Genomic DNA, 22189 nt, shown 5'->3' with positions numbered 1-22189 from the left:
ATATATATGTCTGTGCACTTTTCTGATGTACGCCTCTGCCCCTTCCCTCCATAACAACAAAACACCCTGTCACTGTAACTACGGCGACAATTTTTTTCTTTGTTTATTTTTCCTTTACCTCAGCAGATCGATGTTTGCCTTTTACAGTCTATGTCGCGGATTTTTTCTCCCGTAGTTTTCTCCAGATTGTAGGTGTTTAGGTTGCTCGCTTTATAATGTGGCTCACTAGTAATTAGAGCATGAAATTTATTATGCAATAAGCAGAGGGTAGCAAAGCACGAATCATAAAGGGAGCAAAAAAGCGAGAAACTGAAAGGAAAAACAAAAAAAAAAAGCAACGCTATACTAGCTCGACTCTTCTTCCAGTTCTCTTTGCTGTTCGGACTCTGGCTGACGTTCGCCTTGTTCTATTCTTCTAAATCGATTCGAGGTGAGCTTTGGGCCTGAATTAGACGAAGGCAATTTTTCCCTCTCTCCATCTTTTCTTTTTGCTCGAACAGCGCTCCCACCGTCGTCCCGCAACCGACGCCTTTACTGCTGCTACTTCCGATACGGCACCGCGCTCCCTACCCTACTTGTCGGCGCCGTTCATTTAACGTGGAAATCGATTCAGCAGCTGCTAGACCGCGTCGGCCTTGTTCCTTTTTACGGCGAACACAGTGGCGTAACGCGGCGACAGGACCGGCAAGAGAGGCCGGCTGAAGCAGCTTCGACCATGCAAAAGCCACGGTCACGTGGCTGTACAGGAGGCGACGACCACCGCGCAGTTTGCGAGCATTCTCCTTCCAGGTAAAAGCGAAAAAGATAGAGAAAAAATGCGAGAGCCTTCCGTAGTTTTCTGTCTCTCTTCTCGACGGTCTAGCAACCTATAACGTTACAGACGCTGAGCTCTGCCATTTCCACCGGTCGACTACCGCCCGTTCTATCAACGGACGAAACGACCGAATGTGAATAGCATTCGGAAGACATCGCTTCGAATAGCGAAGCCCAGCGAAACTCTCATTGAAAGGCGTCTGTGAACGTCAAGCCCCCCACCCCCCTCCCCCAGCTAAGAGTCGTAAGTAGATGAAGGCGGCTGTAGTTCTGAGGGGCAAACTAGGACGATCGGGAAAAGAGTGTTGGGGGCATAGGTTAGGGCATTTGCGGTAGCACGAGGCAACCTGGGTGTATTGGTTAGACGAGGCTAGCGAGGACACAGCATAAGACGCCCGCTCACTATTGAGTTTTTGAATTTAAGCGAACGACCGTGCGACCACGACGGCGGCGGCACTCGTAATAGGCGAGACTCAGGAGGAAAATCATTGGGATACTAACGGCAAGTGACCTAAAATACGTCGAAACGTTATTATGTTGGGAATCGAAAGGGGGCAAAAAGGATAAGAGGAGTAAGGATAAGAGACTGAAGAAAGAATCGGAGGGAACTCGGCGAGGAATGCTTGTTTGAATTGGCTTTTTCAATTTTTAAGAACGGCGAAGACAGCCGCTGCTGTGGCGTCAAATATAACAAACGAATAACTGTAGAAACAAAAGAAATAGGTTCCCAGTGGTGCCAGTTTCTGTGCGCGGATGTGAGTGCGTTCAGATTTGTGGCAGAACGAAGAAAGACTTTTCATTCCTCTGACTGTGTAATATATAGAAATATAAACGCAAGTGAAAGTTCGATGCAACTGCTATCGTATACATAAGCTCATATATGTCATGAAGAGATTGAACACAAAGCAATTCAACAGTCCATATCTGAATTGTAGCGTCTCTATTAAGTTGCGTTGGCAGTATTATGCAATGAAGCTGCTCAAGAAAGCCAGTGATTATTCCCACAGCTCTTTGCGTGTGACAGATTTCCTATAAAAGTCTATTGAGTCTCTCAGGACACAGTTGACATGAAGATATTCTATAAAAGCGGATATTTAGCAACAAATACATTGAACACATTGTAGGACCTGAACATTTCTCCTCTAGACGATTATGAACCTAAGTCCTGGTTATACCGAAACAATACGAATAGCGGTCTTTCACAAAAGTCAAGAAAGGATTAATTGTCAATTGGTTAAATGTCGAATAAATACCTTCCATTGGGCAAGCACTTAAACGCAAATCCACCAACAAGCGCCGATAATAATTCGAAATAGGAGACTGTGGGCCTAACTAATTATCTAACCTAATTAATCCGCATTTAACCTTCCTTCTTTTGACCCTTCCGTAAACTCGCAGAAAACAGGGATGGATAATTCTTATAGCGAACAAAACTTCAAACTCAAAAACGAACAGAACGTGTGTAATATGGAATGGAAGTTAAGCAGGCTGAGAAAGGATTTGATAAGCCTGTTAAAAGCACTCGATGGGTAGCCACTAACCAATATTCGCCTAGTTCCCCTATTTCGATTTTCGTGTGGCTTTGGCAGATTTACAAGAAAAGATCAGTGACTCGGCTAGCTGTTATTGACAATACGCCTCAGTAACCAAAACACTATATAGCTCCAATATCATCATATTATCGGACCAGATTGTCAGCCGAGGAAAGGTTGTAGTTTTTAGGAAGCTTAATGTTGCCAAATCAATCTCTCAGCCGATCGATCGTGTAGTAAACAAAGTCGTCTGACCACGTTAACGGGTCTTCTGTTAACTCTTGTGCGTCTTGGAGCGCCAATTGTAAGCCCATATAAAAAGTAATTTTGTTTATAATCATGTCGTTTGCCTAGAGATCCGTTAGGTGTAACCGCTTGATGCTCCCTAGTTAAATAGCTATGAAAGATAATGACCTAATATATTAGACTGTTTAAAGCGAATTCGGCGAAATTAGAAATTAAACAGCTACATGCCGTTAGCAGACGCAATTCATCGTGTAAATCTTCAGTCTTTCAGAAACTTGTGTATGTAAAGCTGGTTGAACTTATTCCAGAAATACTGAGTTCAGCAGAAAAAGCGCGTTTTAATCTCGAAATTAACGCTAAGTGGTCAAAGTTTTCATTTTTTTAGAAGCAATGGCACTGTGGGAATCCATTGAAGATTAGTGAATACCTTAAGCAAGGAGGCCTTAAGCGAAGGCATGAGAGTACACGGGTGGTGAAATGTTCCAGGGACGGAAATTGGTATGTATAGGACGGGTAAAAAGGTGGTCAAATGTCAGGACCCGATGGATAAGAACCTAACGCTTTTTCACAAAAGCAGAATTTGTAGTTCAGAACTGGTATTTTAGTTATTATTAAATACTAAAAATACAGAAACTAAGTAAAAATGGGTCTCTCGGGAACCGACTTCAGGCGAAATGAAAATGCGCGGTCGCCATAGAGTGGGACATAGCTCAATCTCTACTGCCACTTGGAGGCGTGACAGCGGTGTCGCCCTGAAGAGGAACCAAATTTGGTGACATTGTCAAGCAGATTTTGACGAAAGGTGATAATGGTACTTAAATGAATATCGTTTAGTACTAAGAGATGCTCGTCGAAAATGAAACGATACGCAGCGTTGGCTATAGCTGTTTGCCCTCCCAATCTAGGCTCGTGTATTTGCGGAATTTTCCATTCTTGAAAAAGAGCAACTGGTAGGCAAGTATGCCCCACTACTTACTAATTTACTGCGAGAAGCCATAGATAATGAGCTTACACATGAGAACGCGAGCGGTAGATATGTGGCTGCCCAGAACCTGTCAGGGCACTAGGATAAGTCTGTAAAAAATAAACAACAATATAAAAGGGCATGCATCCATCACGCAATAAACATGTTGTGGAGTTTGGGCAAAATGGGCATGGCAACTTACGGCCTACTCTAAAAGATGGCCGAAATCCAGTTTCGATGAAACAAGTAATTGTAGCTAAATCGATTAGTACACTTAAATAAAAGCTGAGGGGAGCTAAAAAGGACTAACTAGATCAAACGTGTTCTTATTTTTCTTAAAAATGGTAGCATTCAAAGCAGCTGCTTGTCCAAAAGCATGCTACATAAATCTAAAGGAGCGGAGGTAGGAGAAGGCACCGCCAACAAATAAAAGCTGCCTCCGAAACGAAAACAGGCCAAATCGAATTGGACATACTTTGCAGGAAAATTTAGGGGCGACCTCTATACTCATGTCCCAACGGTTTTGGTTTATAACGTCTCGATCGATGGACCCTCGGTTACCGTTGTACCATTACTGCTACCATGCTGTACCAAAAGAGGCAATAGCTTTTTGATTGATTTAGGTAAACAAGCACACATATTTTCCAGTGCCTTGAAGTTTGTTTCTCCTAAATATGTGTGCAAAATATATCTTGCTAATCTTAAAAATGGGACTGTTATCGACAATTTTCAGCTAGAAAACAGGTTAGCGTTGTAGGGACAAGAACAAGAGAGAAAATGGCGAGTTTCTATGTCATCTGCGTCAATGGAAATGCTGAGTGCTGCGTTGGACTAGGTTTAAATCCAGGTATAGACAGACCCTGTTTCGTACTGAGAGCCAATCGTCTGACCAAATACCTAACGGCGATACCGGACGTCAAACTCAAAACGTAGAAAGTGCTATCGTAGACTATGTGACGTTGTTGTTCGAATACTTCAACCGGAACACGATTTTAGCCTGTCTCTAAAAATTAGCTTTACAGAGTGAAGTTATCGATTCAACATGTATTCGAGCTATTTACTGCATGCAGCATTAGTCATCACGAATATGTTGAAGCAATTATGTCGTTCATGTTTACAGTGAGTAGCTTCACATTCGAGCTAGATGCGGCCTTTCCATTGAGTAATGTCGTTTTCTAATTTGTTGTTATGTTAGCATTATGTGCGTCGGCCCTAAATATACGGCTGTGATTGTTACTGAAATATTCATATAGTCAGTTGTGTTCAACACATATGAGGGATCACATGGTGTAGTACGACATGTTGCCAATTGTAACGTGAAGACATACGGATTAGTCAATAAGTTTCTATTCTATACCCAATAAATCGAGGCCAATTTACGGACCAGCCTTATGCCCTTCGAATTTTACCCATCTTAAACAAACCTAAGGGAGCCAACCGAATGCTGCCGCTAAGGCAGGGTCGTCGCTTCGCCCAACTTGCAATATATGGTCATTGCTATAAGCGTCAACTTGTCAATAGCAGTGAGTCAAGTTTAAATCAATTAACGGTAGATCACAGACTCGATCGCCTAGAAGTTGAGGCTTATCCTTACATAGAAGAATATCGTTGCAGCTAGTTTTTACGGTTAGGCCAATTTGCTCGCTATGCTTCTATTGAATTCGAGTTAATCATGTTCCTTTATAATCGACATCTTTATCAGTTGCGATATTGAAGAAGGTTGGCCACGCTGAGCCGTTGTATACTGAACGCAGAAGGTAAATTTTCATTGTCCTTAAATCAATCTACTAGGAAGTAGCTAACTTTCAGCTCCACTATGTATGCTGTATCATCATCGTCCAAATGGTTGAACAGCTGTACTCGTAACGACCGGAGATTACAAGGAAATCTAAGGCATAGAATTATATAGAACGTTTGCAAAATACACCGGCCTCCTCGGTGGCCTCTAAAAATCGAGAGCGAAATCTCTCAAAACACGGACAAACTAATACATTCCAGTACCGGGAAACGTATAGGTCACATCCACCATCAGTTACGAGGCGATTCTGAGGCCAATTTACCTACCGGTGAAAAAGTCTTTGAGAGAACGCCACCGGCCACAGGTTGCTCTGTGATTGCGGATTGCTACAGACGAGAATCTCCAGAGGATTTCAGGTTAAGTTAAAGGTAACGTAATAGTTTATTCTGTGTCGATCGCTCACAGAAAGCAACGACAAGCAAAAGCTCGTTCCATTCAAGCAAGTCTACTTGACAGCTGACCGCTTAACTTTTTCGATGATTCTTTAGCTAAATATGTTGATTTCTTTGATAACGGGCGTAGACGAGTTCCGGGTTGGAAGTCTTTGATCGAAATTAATGTGGAGTATTATTTTATGTAATGACAAATGAAGCCGATTTCTGATGCGACCAACGCACCGCGACACAAAACGAGACATGAAGTGGAATCCTGTTTTTTTACAAATGTTGAGGCTGTTAATTACTAGATGTTGCCAGTTGTACGTACAGTCGTCCTAGCGAAGTGTACCTGAATAGGAAATACGAAGCAAAATCAACTATGGACTAGACCCACACTTTAATCGCCTTAGTTCTATTAAGCTCTTTGTGCATATAGAAGTATCTCTTATTATATCTGTAGACTTTTCTTTTGTTTTAATGTGTCTTCTAGGAGGCTTTTCGCGCGGCACTTGAGACAGCCTAAGAAGAGGTATAAATAATTCTGGTGGGACAATCCGCGCCCCACCATTCAGTCTTGTTACATTTTGTTCTTAATGAGTCTCCTTTGTACCTGCCTGGCCCGCTGTAATCCTATGACTCCCTCTCTTCTATTTTAAGCGAATGTTTTCATTCTGAGAACCTTTAAAGGTGAAAAGGTACTGCGAGGTTGATCGTTCCTGTGATCCTTCGTTGGCACACGCGCTTTGAGTGGCTGTAATTCTCCGATGGTTTAAAATTCAATTAAAGCAAGCGATTCGCCTTTGCTAACAGATCATTATGCCAAACTCGAAATGGGTTACGCTCGAGGTACGACCGTAGAAAGAACTGATCTTGGTTACGGAATTTTGCAGCATCCGGTCAACAATTCATGAACGAGAGGAGCTGACTTCCCTTATTCGGCATAACGCTGTATTGTGATACAATACAGCGTTATGCCAAAGGTTTATCCTCTCAATGGGCAAAGTGTATCTATTCGTTCTACTTAAGCTGCCTAGTTTAGAACTCGGGATTCATACGTGAACCCCTTTATCTTTAATGTGAAACCATTATCTTTTCAACTAACAAAAGTCAAGTTAATTACTGAAAGACTGAATTCCATCTAGAAGTCGATATTTATATAAGGGCTCGAGAATTTTCTAGAATTATGTCAAGCAGGCATTGCTTAATCGAAAAGGTATCTGCGTTCTACATGAGCTACCTTTTACTTTATTACAAGCCGGTCGAATACACCTAGGAGCCACTCTATATTGCGACGTTCCTCACGACGCTGCTCCCCTATAGTGTAGTATTTCGCAAGTATAAGGAACTAATGTCACTGCCAGTAGACACAGTAGGTTAGTAAGGTAATGACGCGTTTGTCTATTTAACTCAGTGACACATGGTAGAAGAAATCAAACTGGACGTGGCCACTTCGCTCGTTCCACCCTCGTTGTTAGAAGAAGCCAGTCGTCAGAAGTAACGTTTACTAGGATCGCAGCTAACGTAGAGCTTAGCAATTATTTGGCGCCCGAAGCTGCCCGTGGATATATTTGATTCAGCGCTAAAAGCGGTCAGCCGTTAAAAGTAATACTGGGATTTAATAACCTTATTATCTCATTTATGTGTGAGCACCAACAGAACTGCATAATTACTGAATTTCTAATAGTTTTATTAACATCTTGGTTATTTTATTGCAGATAAATATAATTGCAAACGAACTAAAAGTTTGAATTCATATTCTCAGATATACGGCGAGGAAACGTTTGAAGTGTTCACGCTAGAGGCAACGTTTGGCTGGCGTATGTACGTAGTCTCGCATGCGGTATGGTGGTCAATGAGGGGTTTGCAGCAGTCAGTGTGGAACATCGTTCATTATTCAACCAATTGACATATTCGTATACATCCCTTTTCGACGAGAATGGTTCGTTTTGTGTTAGTAGTACCTATATTAGCTGATGATCCATAAAGGCTCACATTCGTTGTCGACAATTCGACCTATCTTGGTTTTGAGGCATGCATTATCTCAGATTTGCAAAGCCCATAACAAGCCTAAGAAATAGACACACATCACAAAACGCGTAGGACAAAAAAGCCGATGTTCTCCTTGCTGTTTATGGACATAAGCAAGCCCATTGACAAAACTGCCAAATTCGGTTTACTGCGGAACCTATAGCAGAAGTTTTCCGAAGAACACATTTGCTGACTCCGAGAGAACCGAATTACTTCGAAAATTACTACCGATTACGTTATTGCTCAACCGTCTAAGTGAAAATTCTTTCGGATTTTTAGCTCTTCAATTACTCTGCACAACAAAGGTTAAGTCCAAAGATGCTAGAGTATGTCGTTCCTTATGTTCAAATGTAAATGATTCTAACTTGACTGATCCCACAAAGATTCGATCAGTATATCAGCTTCGAACCTATATGCCATTAACTTTCATAGGTTAACTATTATAAGGGCCTATGGTTCCTACCAGATCCTTCTTACACACAGTCCTTTCTCACATAGCTTTATAATATTAAGTTTGATTAGATGCCATGCTAATTAAAAAGTAGAACTGTCCATTTAAATCATATTGTCAATATTGATCATACAGTTAATTTGTATATATAAGTTTAGCTTTTCTGTACTATAAACTTAAACAAGAATGATAAAAACAATGATACAGATGCAAACTAGATGGGGAAAAAGAGCTCACATACATTTTTGTTGTTGATTTATATAGTTACCATGCATTTATATGTTTGAAGTTGTTGCGTAAAGCAGTTATTGTAATTAGATATTTCTTAGCGCTAGCGTATTACTGTGAATTTTATCTATATACAGTTTGTATTTACTATTTATTCTTCATTTGTGCTAATAAAAAGAAGATGGAAGTCTCAATATATTATTGATGAAGCATCAGTGGTGCTAAATAATATGAGTATACAAATGACAAACTCACTAAGTTTAAAGATGAAACATTCTCTAAATATAAACGTTAAATAAATTGCTCTTGAAGTTGAACTAGCATCTATACGACTGTTCCTGTATTGTGAGCGCCTCCATAATAGTTGTTATTAAAGTTAAAAGCAACTGTCGTTTCAATCACGTTAGAATTGATAATTACATTTATCCGTAAAAGGGAGAAACTCTACGTACTCGATTGCGAACAAGTATAGTAAAACGTTTTACAGATTCTAACGCGGCCAACATGGGGTTTTTGTTTTGGGGGTATTTAAAGAAATGAATACCTCCAGGAGGGAAATCATAACATCATATAACATATGCCCATTATCACGATGCCATCGAGCCAGCCAATCTTGCCTTTACAACCAGCGACTATAACCAGCCAAAAGATATGTACACTTCTGCATATTATTCAAGCTTCGCCAGAACCTTAGAAGAAATTTATTATTTTGTTTCTAATTAGGTTGGTCGTTGGCAAATAAAAGTTGAGTATTGATAAGCGGCATAGGTGAAGTTCACACTTATAAAGCACACACGCATTGTGTACGAGATTTATAAATAAATATTTTCAATGAATTTGTCGAAAATTGCTTTCCGCATGCTGCCTTATGAGAAATGGGTCTTGCCTTTATTATGTCCTGTCTTATGTGTATGCGCACGTACTGCAGTAAGGTTTATCACAGAATTTATGTTTAGTCTAATGCTCTTTTCTCCTTATCGTTTTTTCTCCCAGAAACCCTCGCGGTGATGTCCGAGTGGGCTGCGCGTCTGGGCGGGTGATCGCGGTCTGATCACCGGACCCCAAATCCGGTGGTCGTTCCCGATCGCGCCTCCGCCCTGGATCATCCCAACGAACGTTAACTTGTTGTCACTATCATTGAAGAATTTCCGCCAACCCGACGACCACCCAGGTGTGGAGACCCCAAAGCCGCCGCAGGGCCAGCGGAGTACCTTTGCCCCGGGCTAGGTGCCACGGGGAATTAGGCCCATACTTACCTGCTTGGACAGCACGGACACAGCGGTTGGTGGCGTTGTTGGCGTCGTGGTCGCTCAGAAGAGGACAGCGCCGGCAGCAGGAGCTGCGGCGGAGACCACGTGGAAGCGCTTGGCAAGCCCCTGGGCAGCATGGCCGGCAGTGGTGCAGTGCTTGCCCCATACGTGCACATAAATGCCAGTAATATAACATCACATTTACATGGCGTTCGCTCCACAACGACCACTCCCACGACACCGGCCACTATCACATTACATCACTACACTCATCAGGTAATCGACAAGGAGGGTAAGGTAATAAACCATCTCGTATGATTCCAAACATCTATCCATCCAAACACTAGATCCCATACTTTTGCTTCTCGTTTTTCCTGTTAGAGCAACCGTCCATGTATAATCCCATATTCAGGTCTTACTTGAATAATTTAATTTATGCAGTCATGTCGACCTATTTCTATTGAAAACGACCGTTCAAAAAAGTGCTGTCCTTGCCATTGTGTATCTGAAGTCATGAGGATTCATTTTACAGTGAGTTTTTAAACACGCCAGGCCCTTCCCGAGCTTCAATGAACCTGATTACTTTTCGATTAGCGGAAGAGATACTACTTATTCCTAACAAGGACATGCAAAAGGACACAGGGAGAAAAAAGTTCCTTTTTATTTCAGTTGGCTTCACAACATCGGCCTCGAGCAGGCTCGGGATCATGTCACCCAGCACAGACTTCAGAAGCCATCGTTCTCTTCACTATCGCATTTCTCGGAGTTAGCGCCAACCTTTTCCTAATGTCGCTCATTCTGACTAAAAAAAGCCTGCGAAGGTTCGTTCGTAACCCACATACATTTTGGTTCTCATAGTGTTGTAATAGACAGATTTCTCACACTCTTGGTGAAAACATTATCATTGAGGATAGCAGAAACAATAATCATATGATTAAAATACATTCAAAATCGAATTTCAGATGCAAACAATTAACTAAATTCGGAACAAGCAAATAAAAAGTGCCTAATTAATTGTAAAACGGGGAACTGAAAAAAGCAATCTGATTAATTTATATACAGCTAATGTTCTAAATCTATAATATATTGTTGATGTAAACCCACACAACGCTCCTCAGTGATACATTCTCCAATGGATCTCTGTTCCCGTATATTATTTATATTAAAGTGAGCTTTGTTAATTTTTTTTAATTATCTCAATTCAATCCGATGTAAACACGGTTACGCTACTAATACTATGATACTTCAATATCGTTAAATTAATTCAAGATTTATTCATCTCCAGATGGTCTCAGGGCCTGTTGTTTCATCAGGGTTTCGTTGACTGTGTACGGGCGCTCTTGCTTGTTCCAATGGGCCTATCCGTATTGTTGTGCCAACGGTTACCTCCGTGCGCCCTGATTGAGACCTGTTTCCTACTTCTAGTTACTGTGTCGACGGTCAATCTGCTTGTGGCCGTCCTTAACGATGTGCCATTGCTACCTGATCAGGACACGCCAAACTCGGTCATCGATTCCAGCCAGGTAAGCAGCACTGCCGTTTGAACAAACGCACGTATTTGGTAATAATATATTCTAGTTTCTCTTGGAAGTTAATATATTTCTCTGACAGCATATCTTATCCCTGTTACCTGTACATAGTACTTACTCCAATCAGATTTTTGCTTGTTCGTCTGAATCGCCTTTTTGTTATCGATCTGCGGTAACAATTAAGAAAAATAAATATATTAATAACCAACGAACGTTGTTTACATTTTGTGTATCGTGCCATATAAACTGGGAGTATTTAGTTTCGCTTAAACATATATAGACCTGTTTATATTTCTACTTTTGTATTCAATACTTTAGGTACTGTTAGAAAGTCCTCAGTGCATCATGTTTGGACTATGCATCATCTGGTTTGCGGCATTTACGGTCAATCTCGGGCCGACATTTCTATCTGGTGCACTCTATCAGAACCGCGACCCTGCTTTGCATGGACTCGACGTCTGTCCTATAGTTTATGGGCCTGTACGGCACTATGTGCTTAACATCCTCTGGATCGGTGTGAACCTTCTATGCGTGGGTCTGATGGGGGTTCATCTTCGAAAACTGTTCAAAGACCTGCATAAGGCGAGGGGCAACGTTGATAGCCTGCGCATCGCCAGCCTCGTCACGACGGTCATCTCTATGAGAACTGGTGAGCTTTGTGCAAGCGAAACACATAGACAAAAATAAACTGTTATATGTAGTGAGACAAAATCTAAGCATATGTTGTTTACATAAGTCGTTGTAAAGATGCCGCGGGCCCTTGAGTTAAAGATAAGTCAAGTTCACTATGTAATCAACCCTCTGCAATCGCTACGTCCTTAGTTTAGGGAGAAGCATTCGCTAATATCAGAACGGTCCTTGTAGTTACTGAGGTTAGGGCAGCCCCCAGTCCATAGGAACATCAGGTTGAGCACACCCTTTTTAATACGCAGTCCTGCGCAAATCACTATTTTATATTTATAGTTCTCCTACTTTATAGTTCCACAGGTGTGATTAAGTAGTGAAAGACGGCCTGGTACCCATGGCTAATGCACATCTCCTTGAGTGCGCTGCCATAATAATAACCGTTTGGCCATCGCTGCTTGGAATTTTAGCGTTAGCAAATAGTTGTTATGGCATATTGTTACCTCGCCGTGTTATAGGTCTATTGGAGAAAACTCAAATGAGTCCAGCACGAAACAAAGACCGGATGGAACCAAATATGTTATATCAAAGCCGACACTTCGCAGTCTGAGCTTGGCCTTCGTCGTGCTCGACAAGACACTAAAGTAGGCTTAATCAGGCCTTTTGAATGACCCTTATAGTGCCACTGCTCGCCTCAGATCCAGGGCGGTTCAGTAAACAAAAGGTAACGCCTTAAAGTCGGACGTGAGTTAACAAGTGCTGTGATTAAATAAAAGGGAGCCAATTATAGTTTCCCGCTCAACATATTCGATGTACATTGCCCAGCAACCTTTAGCAAAATACGGGATTTTTCGTTTTTCTGAAGTGCTATTAGGAGACATTGGGGTTGCTCCCTGAAGTTGCGTTTGGTGTTGAAGGATAGCCTGTAAAGCCTTTTTTCCAGGTGTCAAATGCATAGCACTTCTCTAAGCTTCCCATAAAACGGCCGGATGCATACGACTAAAAAAAGTTCATCTGGTGCTTACAAGGCATTATCTTCGGTTTCCTACATAGGTCTGCGTTTGTCTATCCGACGATCACTAACCGCTTATCTACCTATAATATAGATGAAGTACAAGAGTGAACATAGCGTATGGCAGAGTTAAGTAAATTTCACTAGTAACAAACGGTCTCTACTCTAGCTGGATCTCCGTTCGAATCTAACGTCTGGCCATTCTCTCTGTCTTTTGTTCGTAACAAATGACGCTATTTCCACGTTGCCGTCGTTACAACCATCATCGCCACTGCCACTTCCTTTTCGACCAACGCGCACTTTCCGCTATCGTTATCGTGTCGTTAAACTCGGCCCATAGATAACGTCGAACAATGCAGTAGTAGCAGTGACTCGGTGCAGAATTACATTGGGCGACTAGAACGCGAAGGCATCCGACGTGTGAAGATGTTTGTCATTATGCTCATCGCGTATATTGTATTCTGGGGCCCGTTATTCTCTGTAACACTGCTCCAGCCGGGTAGGTTTGCTGATATACCGCTATTGATGATGATAACAGGCACTGACACGGGACCGTTAGACGATAGGTACACGCTGCCCCTGTAAATAGTTGTTTATTTGCTATTTTCGTTTGTTTCGCTTATTGCCTTCATCCCCTTCTTTCCGACTCTGCTTTGCTCCCTGTACACAGGCACAGACCACTGTGAATGTACACATACATACCTATGTGTACAGTGATGGGCAGCGGTCAGTGATACTAACCGCGCAGACAGACTCGAGGTAACATTTGTGACCATATATACGATTTACGTAGCGTAGACGCAGTGGTTCGTAGGTAATACAGAAACAATGGCAGAGTAACGATAACAATATTAACGATTTGTTTTTTGTGTCCCTATCCCCTGATGTCGTTTCTGTCGTATTGTCTGATCGACGGTGACGGTGCGGCGGCGGCGGCGACGGCGACGGCGACGGCGGCGTCACGATCGTAGTAAACATTGCGGGGTTATCGTCAAATAATCTGTGGTATCAAATCAGTCTGCACGTGGCATTCGTTCACTCATTTGTCAATCCGACGTTGTTGCTAAGTTTGCATGGCGAACTACGCTCGGCCGCCTCAGGCTCGTGCCACACCAGTCACCCGGCCGAGTCACAGGAAGACTCGGACTATATCGGCTCAACGCAGTTGCCGCCCTACGGCGATATGGAGCCCGACCCTATTCGGGCAAAAGCGAGCTACTTGTGAGTTTGTTGCTTTTCTTATCTAATTAGAGTACAATATAAATATTATTATATCGAATCATTCAGATAGAAAGCACGGGTAACTTTACATCGGCAATGTGTATACTTGTATATGCTCGTATCTTATGACTGAACTATACCCCTCTGATATAAATGATCGCTTATTTTACTGCTACATTTCCTCACCGTACATCGAGATAGCAGAACAGTTTGACGTGCTCTCGTAACTACGCAGTGCAGTCGATCTATAGTCTGACACAATAGGCGAGGAAGTATGCCAATGGGAAACCTTGGCACATATAAAACGTACTCACGGCCAACTGTGTTATTAATGCTTGTTGTTTCTATCATGAACGTGTGTACGATATTATCATGGTAGAGAAGAATGGCCAGCGCCTCTTTTCCTGGGGCTGAAATTGTTTAATTTTCTGAAAAGTCCGTTGTCTTGTCCTCTCCCAATCTAATATGTGAAGTAAGCCCGTGCTACTTCTGCATTAATACCGACGCTAGCATCGCGACTCCCTTAATATAGGCACCGGGGACAAGTGTCTTTGGCCAGCCAGTCTACCTGTTTTGTGCCTTCATGTAGTACGTGGTCAGAGCTCGTTCGTTCTGTTTAGTGACGTAAAACGGAAGCTTGCTTTTGGTTACTATACTACTCGTATGCTTGAAAACTCTTGAGCACCTTTGAAATTAAATCGTGCAGAGAAATAAAATTTTCGAAGGTAGAAGCCATAGCCCTGCAACCAGCTTTACTTTGCACTCGCTAACTTGGCCAGCTGGATGTTACTATCAGAAGACAAGTTGCGACTATTATACACAATTATCATTAACCAGACGCGTGCATAGCCTTCGACGTGCACACGTGCCGAAATAATACGTTCCTTGGTGGCAATTATGGTGCAGACAAGACAGGATCCATGAATTGCTTGCTGCTAGTTTAACACGAGCAAGGAAGATGAAGTAAGAAGCCATAAATATGAAGTCTCAGTAGTGAAACACGAGTACGGCCCATGACAATAACGGGTAACGTAAATATATATGGGGAATATTTGCGGGCCGAATTAGAAGGGAAATCGCAAAGCAAACATTTTTTTATCTAACAAATACCTTAAGTTAGTAAGAAGCACTAGTGATGGCGTGGTGGATAGTATACTTAACTGCTAAATTTGAGAACCCGTGCTGGTCTAGGTTGGAATCTGAGCGCAGACATTTTTCGTTTTCAGATGGGAACCAGCCTATATGCTTAAATGAAATTAATCATTTGTAGACGTATGAATCAAAGCTCCTGCAGTTTTAACGCTTGAAGATGAGACTTTGTGTTCACACGCTAGTACGTAAAAATATGACATGTAACGCATCTAACAATGTAACGACTCTTGAGGAGTCTTGTTTACTTAACATTACTTTCTTACATTTTCTAGGTTTGTTTAGGTGATAGCAATAAAAGCATAACTTTATATTTTAAGGTGGTCTGTTGCATCCTTTGAAAATATCCGTAGTGAGTGTCCTTACAGTTGTCACTGTCGTGATATCTTATGCCTCTATAAGCCTATCTGGGGCGCGCTAACCTAATCTAGCTGACCAAGGAGCCATGAGTCACCGATCTAGCGAGCGCTTTAGTGGTTCACAAATTACTATCTCACCAGATCCTCTCAGTAGAGGTTACAGGGACATAACGGTTGCAGCCCTCCCTAGATCTGCTTATCCGACCGCGAAAATGAGACTGCAGGCTCGCAGAAATTTCTGTTTCGTTAATCACTTAGTGCAGCACAGTTGTATCGAAAGTATGATACTATATTGGGGATGAATTGGCATACACTCTGCATAAGGGCTATATGATTTTCAAGCGGTCAAATAGAAATCCATGAAAGTTTGCCGATCTACTCGATTGTTCGAACGGATACTCAATACATCGCAAAAAAGTATCATTGCTCTACACAGAACAAAGTGACAGTCTAAAAGTTCTGAATATGTGTCCATGGAAAAGGTAAACACTTCAATAGGGTAAGAGTTACAGAGGCTGCTAATTTGGAGGAAGCTTCAGATACGCCCGTCAAGATCCGTCCTGGAAATCTTCAAAAGAATAATAGTAGCTAAATCCGAAAACCCACTCACATTCAATCAAAGTGCGGCAATCAACTCAACATCGCGCAGGTGCACGTTACGCATATAGCCCTACCGTGGGCCATATGGAGTATGCTACTCGCTTGCTACCTCGGAGTCATAAACGAAGTATGATTAAGTTAGAGACAAGCGACAAAGCACTAGTGACCTCATATCTTTACCCTATAATTCATTACAGATTGTCGGCGATGACCAATGGAGATATTGCTTCGTAAGTATTTTTCAAAAATTCGTAATCTACTAGTATTAATGACTGTAATGAGGTAGGTACTGTAGCAGCATGAGTGCTAAAAAAGATAATGGAAAGTGCATGTTTTTATTGCATTGATGTAGCACGATAAGCATGAATGATTTTGACTACGTCACTGATTCTAACCCTGCTAAGTGTACTGCAGGAATAAAAACTGCAGAAAAAAAAAGTTACAAAATTCCTATTCACAATCATGAGTACATGGTATTATATAATTTACTTTTTTTCATCGAAACATTTTGATTTTTGTGGTCTATTATGGGTATGCGTGAGAAACAGAAAGCAATAAGTTGTTGGGCACGATACGGCCACAGAAACTTTACGACTTGGGCAACTGTTTAACGTTCCTAACGCCCTTCACTTCATTATCAATACTTGGATTTATTTATTTAATGTCTACAAGTAGTTTCATGTTTTACTTAGTAAGCTAGCGGATGAGAGATGCACTCTTATGTGCTCTACACGCCAAAATACACTGCATCTATTTCTTTTGTGATCATAGTAAAACGACCCTGTGACAGCTCGACGAGGGTGGGGTTCTGGGTCAAACTACCGCCCTCGATCTCGATGATTGCTTGACCCTACCACACCATCCTATCACGACGATACCCCAGCAGCAGCAGCAACAGTCATCTCATTTACAGACGTCGGCGTCGACGTTGTCGAGTGATGTAGGCATTATTACGACGTCGGACATTGTTCAGGGAAATGGTACTGTCCTCTCGTGGTCCGGCCAGATTCAGCCTCTCTCTGACCAGCAGCTGGTGATTCCCAATAGTACGACTAGATCAATGGGCAAGATGCTGTCGTTATCGCAAATGTTGCCAATACCCGACATTAATCAGTTTCACCTCAACGCCATTTGGTTAGTTGTTTAACAATATAAATTGATACCTCATGAGCATTAGATAATACAGGCGATGCTGGAATTTACTGGATTCGACTAACCCGTACGCATTTACGTCTGTGTTCCTTTCTACGTTGCGAAGACTGTCGAATTTCTTTTTTAAATTACACATATTGTAGAAGTAGAAACTTCACAAGATAAAGGTCGAACAAATGATTCGCCTTCTAACTGTGCAATTTTTACAACGGAAACTTTCACAGCAAAAATAGTTATATGTTGTGTAGCACATTGTTCCGACAGTTGTACGGTCCTATTGGTCCGATACGATCTCATTGTTGGTACGTCTTTGTGTTACGTGCATGTGTACGAGGTGGAATATTTACACATTTTCGTACGTTTTTTCAGTGATGTCGATGTGTTTGAAATGGCTGCGAACGTAGCGGCTAGCGATCCGAGCTTCAGCAATCCGCCGACGAGCCAGCCGGACTCAATATGCTGATTAATGATGATGAGATCGGAGCGCGAGCAACGCATGCATGTTATTGGCCTTTATCGACGGGGACAGAGATAAAGAGCGGGAGAAATTGTAACAACGACATATTACGGCGTTGCAATACGGAAGCCCAGAGATTTGCAATGGTTCAGTGGTTTAATAACATGCGGTAAGGACACGATCAGTCGCTTAGTCGGTCAGTATTCTTCGTTAACAGTATTCAGCTAACAGTATCCTTATTGTGATGAGACGACGTCGCAATAGAACGAACCGATCGACTCAAGCGCGTACGATGTGCTTATGTGCGTTCTGAGCCCTGATAAGGACACGTCCGTTTGAAGGTGTGCTGTTCGTTCCTCTGCATGCCGAAAACTGGGGCAAAAACCCGAAGTGAATTGAGGCCAGGGTCCGGACTGATGGCTTTCGACTGCGGATAAGCAGGAAAAAAACAATTGTTTATTCCTCGCTACATCGTTCGCTGATTTTCATTGATCTCTCAGTGTGGTTCGTTTAAATTTGTCAAAATTGGCCCACATTAAATAAGCTAATACGGGGGTCGCAACGAACAAGAATCTCTTCATATGTTAATGACTCTTGAAGGGGCAAATGGAGCAATCCAGATCTAAATTGTCGTTGTAATTCATCTGATAATAACTTTTAGTATTAATAAATCAAGAGACAAGAAGTGGCCGAAGCTGTCAAGAAACGAAAAGTGTATACGAAAGTTGAACGTAAAATCGGTAATGACAGCCGCAGTCGAAGCTGTAACAATGACTGGTTTGTTGACTAGCAGCTGATGCCATATAACAATGATAATACGCATACAAGCTAATAAGAAAGATGTCGAAAAAAAAAATACGGAGACAGTGAAGAAAAACTACAGACAGTGATGTACCGAGTCTGTACGGAGGTAGAAATATACTTGAATCCTGTTGTGTTTTAGCATTACTACCATTTTAATACAATAGTTACTTGAAATGTTATGATGATCTACTCTGCTCATATAGATGTCATTCTGCTTTTTTGCTCAACGATATTTGTTTATAGATGTGCGTTTTTCTATACATCGTGTATCAAATGAACCTTTTGGTGTTAACACCCATACGCGGTCACGCACACACAAATCAGACCAGCAGCGATAGCAAATGTTATCAGCTAAATAGCAATACATGTAGTAAACCATCAATCATAACGCTCGTGACAGCTTTTCCATAAACATACCTTCATCAAGTTTGATTTGTTCTTATTATTGTTGTACAAATGGCCAATCAAAGCGGTTCACGTATTCTAAATTTCTCTCTACGGTACCATAGTCATCTTATCGTGCTCTTTCTGAACCGCTATCCACTCGACAGCCGAAAAACGAACTAAGTTGTTACCATTTCTTTATTATATTGAAGACGCCACCCCATCGTCAGTACTATTATTAATGTAATTAGCTTGTTCGTATCTATTTTGCCATGCGTACGTTTGTCACTGTACCATTATATTATGTCGCCGTCGTATGTCGCATTGTTCCGTAGCGTGTTAGCACGCTCAAACTGAACGCCCCTCAGGCAGCATGCTGAGGTCCCCTAGGTGGGTTTCTCTTATCTTAAGGGTCAGAGAAGCCCCAGAGGTGGCCCACTCCTTAAGGGACCAGCTCCGTATCTGGAGCTCCCTTATTCAGATAAAGCCGTAGTAGACCAGGAGAAAGAAAGAATAGAAAAACAAAAAGCCAAGCAAACAGAGACAGAGAGGGAGAGAGGGAAAGGGAGAGAAGGAGCCAAAGAGCTGAAAGTAACGACAAAGTGTAAAACGATGGTCGGAGGTGATCTCGTAAATATTTACTATTACTGCAGATGCACATTGAATGTCGTTCTCCTTTCTCCAAGAGTGACACCGAGCCAGCCATATTTTTCTATTCTTATGCCATACTTTTGAAACAAAATATATTAATAGATATTTGAAAAAGGAGCCTGGCGCTTAATGATATATATACATACATATATATATATAGCAGACGACGACGTAAGTGTTGTATTGAGGCTGGTTGACACAGATAAATAATTAACAGATGGTAATGTTTTCTTTAACAAGGTCTTCCCTTTTGTACATATCTGTACATAGCTGCAACTGTATAAAAATCACGGTGAAGCCAAAAAGAAGAGAACAGAACAATTATAAATAAAGATGAAAAACATTATAGACTATAAACATACAAATCAAAATGAAAGTCACTATTAAAAAAATTGTATAAAGTGTGTATAGCGTGTAAAAATACTGGAACGGCTAAAAATTCGAGAGTTATAATAATAGTACACAATTAAGAGATATACTATAAAACGATGCAAAAAATAATGATATAACAATTATTATTATCACAAAATGAAAGTAATCACACTAAGAACAGTCACAAACACCTAGATAGTGTCATTATCGTATACGTAACATGTGACAAGACAAGAGCAATGATGATACAAAATACAAACGGCGAGATTCTCTACCTGAAATAGCTTGAGCGAAGAGACGATGATACAGATCTTGCTCTGTGCCCGCCAGAGCGAGTGAATGTAATCGGAGTTTATCTGAACTCGGCCTGGTGGCATCTCCGTTTATGCTAGTGTTATACGCCACGTTCTGTATGGCCAGCGCGTGTAGGTCATACATAGGGGAAACTTGAAACGCAGACAACGTGAAAAATTGTCCTGATATCGATGGAGCGATAAGATGCCTAACACACCGTCGATTGACAGGAGAACGAAATCGTGAAACCGTGTATTCTCACCGATATTCTGCGACGTAACGTCTGCTCGTGCTGCCGTTTTTTTTTTTTGTTTATTCGACTAAATACGTTGTCTTTTGTTGGCTTCTAGGAGCTATGCACCACGTGCTGTTAAATGCATACATCTAATTCGCTCATTAATTCGACTAAGCTGCAGTGTTTAATTGTACGCTGGTTTCTACGCAGACGTGGCTCCGTTTATAGAATTCATCTATGAAGTGATCTGAACCTACCATCAACACCACACGATCGATAGCATATAATTGTAGTATAGAATTGAATACCCGCTGAATACGTGAGCAGTCCGATAGTCCATATAGTAAATACAGACGAAACCCGATGTACCTGAATAAATTAAGTCGCACCTAATACCGAGCCAGCTCCTATGAGACAACGCTGAAGCTGCGAAACTCTCACATGATCACAAATAATATACGCCAAGAAGATTTGATTTTGTCTTTTACACCACAACGCGCATTGTACACGGTCTTCACCTAATATCTATTAAATTTGAAGCCAGACAGGGAGCTCTTCATAGACGAAGAAGAGTTTATCTTTTATATTAGTAATGTCGATAGAAATGGTCCAGCCACGATAACCTGCCTACCTCCGTATAATGACTGCGCGTAATCCTAAATTAATTGTCGAATTGATACTGTAAATGACCGTACCAGGTTCTGTAATATAACAAGTGACGCAGATAACGCAAAGGGCGATGACTTATTACGAGATAATGCCGTGAGAAGATGGAACAAAAACAAGAACTTGAACGAAAACGAGAGGTAATTAGGAGGGAAAAACACAGACCAGGAAAGAAGACATTGAGAATTGGTGGTTATGGGGCTTCGTAAACGAGTTACGAGAATTATCTGTATATGATAGAGATATATAGATAGGGAGAAAATGGCAGTGAAAGATAATAAGTTAAAAAAGGGCGTCGACGTTTCAATAAATAATCATTAAGTAACATATTTGTACGTCAAAGGTTTTCATTTTCCGTTCTATTAATATATTATGTGTGCTTGTTCCTAGCCACGCATGCAATGACAAAATGAGAATAGTTCGAAAGCAGAAGATCTCTGAGTGATACGGATAACATTTCCGTTTGTTAAGAAAATCCTACGAGCATCAATACTTTTTATTAATTTACGAATGAAACTTAGATCAGGCTAAGCATAAAATAGGTCAACAGGCGAGCCTTCTATACATCTCGATTAAATACAATGATACCGAAAAACGCAATTTCCGATCGCTCAACTAATGCTTTATAATGATTGTTCAGTCTTTTACTATCACCGATGACTATAATACATGAAACCTAAGTACAATATACCTTCGCGTTATAATATTTTGGCTAGCTTACTAAGCGGCTCATGCGCAAGTATTCACACCGATATCATAGTTACCCAAATTTTATATATATAGGTACATTCGGTGTCAACACCAAACATGCTGAAGAGGGCGACGATCGTGGCAAACCGAAAACTCACCATGTGACAATGCTGCCCTTATATGCCGAATGAAGGGCAAACGAAAACTGTTTTTCCAAAAGCGAAAACCTCTACAATAGTTGCATACTAAAATTCCTTTCGTAAGATTCTGTGAGAGGGCATACGCTTGCCTTTGCAAGTCGAA

General features: G+C 41.4%; 1 protein-coding gene across 7 annotated transcripts in view; it reads left to right on the top strand.

Moving 5' to 3' along the window:
• LOC111247720 (uncharacterized) overlaps positions 1-21531 on the top strand; it is a 42285-nt gene extending 20754 nt beyond the window's left edge. For 3 of the 7 annotated variants that reach the window (XM_086983556.1, XM_086983555.1, XM_086983554.1), the window contains exons 2-9: positions 9431-9984; positions 10357-10508; positions 10973-11210; positions 11535-11865; positions 13193-13351; positions 13824-14073; positions 16379-16411; positions 17703-21531. In XM_086983556.1, coding sequence (XP_086839682.1) covers positions 9823-9984; positions 10357-10508; positions 10973-11210; positions 11535-11865; positions 13193-13351; positions 13824-14073; positions 16379-16411; positions 17703-17796 — 1419 coding nt within the window. In that variant the 5' untranslated portion in view covers positions 9431-9822 and the 3' untranslated portion in view covers positions 17797-21531. Of the gene's footprint in view, positions 1-9430; positions 9985-10356; positions 10509-10972; positions 11211-11534; positions 11866-13192; positions 13352-13823; positions 14074-16378; positions 16412-16952; positions 17316-17702 lie in introns of all 7 variants that reach the window. The other 4 variants (XR_015323698.1, XR_015323699.1, XM_086983557.1 and 1 more) reach the window with 4 other exon arrangements.
• The last annotated feature ends 658 nt before the right edge of the window (positions 21532-22189 follow it).

The sequence above is a fragment of the Varroa destructor genome, unplaced genomic scaffold, assembly GCF_002443255.2.
Source record: "Varroa destructor unplaced genomic scaffold, Vdes_3.0 BEIS01000003.1, whole genome shotgun sequence".
Taxonomy (NCBI): domain Eukaryota; kingdom Metazoa; phylum Arthropoda; class Arachnida; order Mesostigmata; family Varroidae; genus Varroa; species Varroa destructor.
The sequence above is the reverse complement of the archived record's forward strand: the minus strand, read 5'-3'. Positions and strand labels throughout refer to the sequence as shown.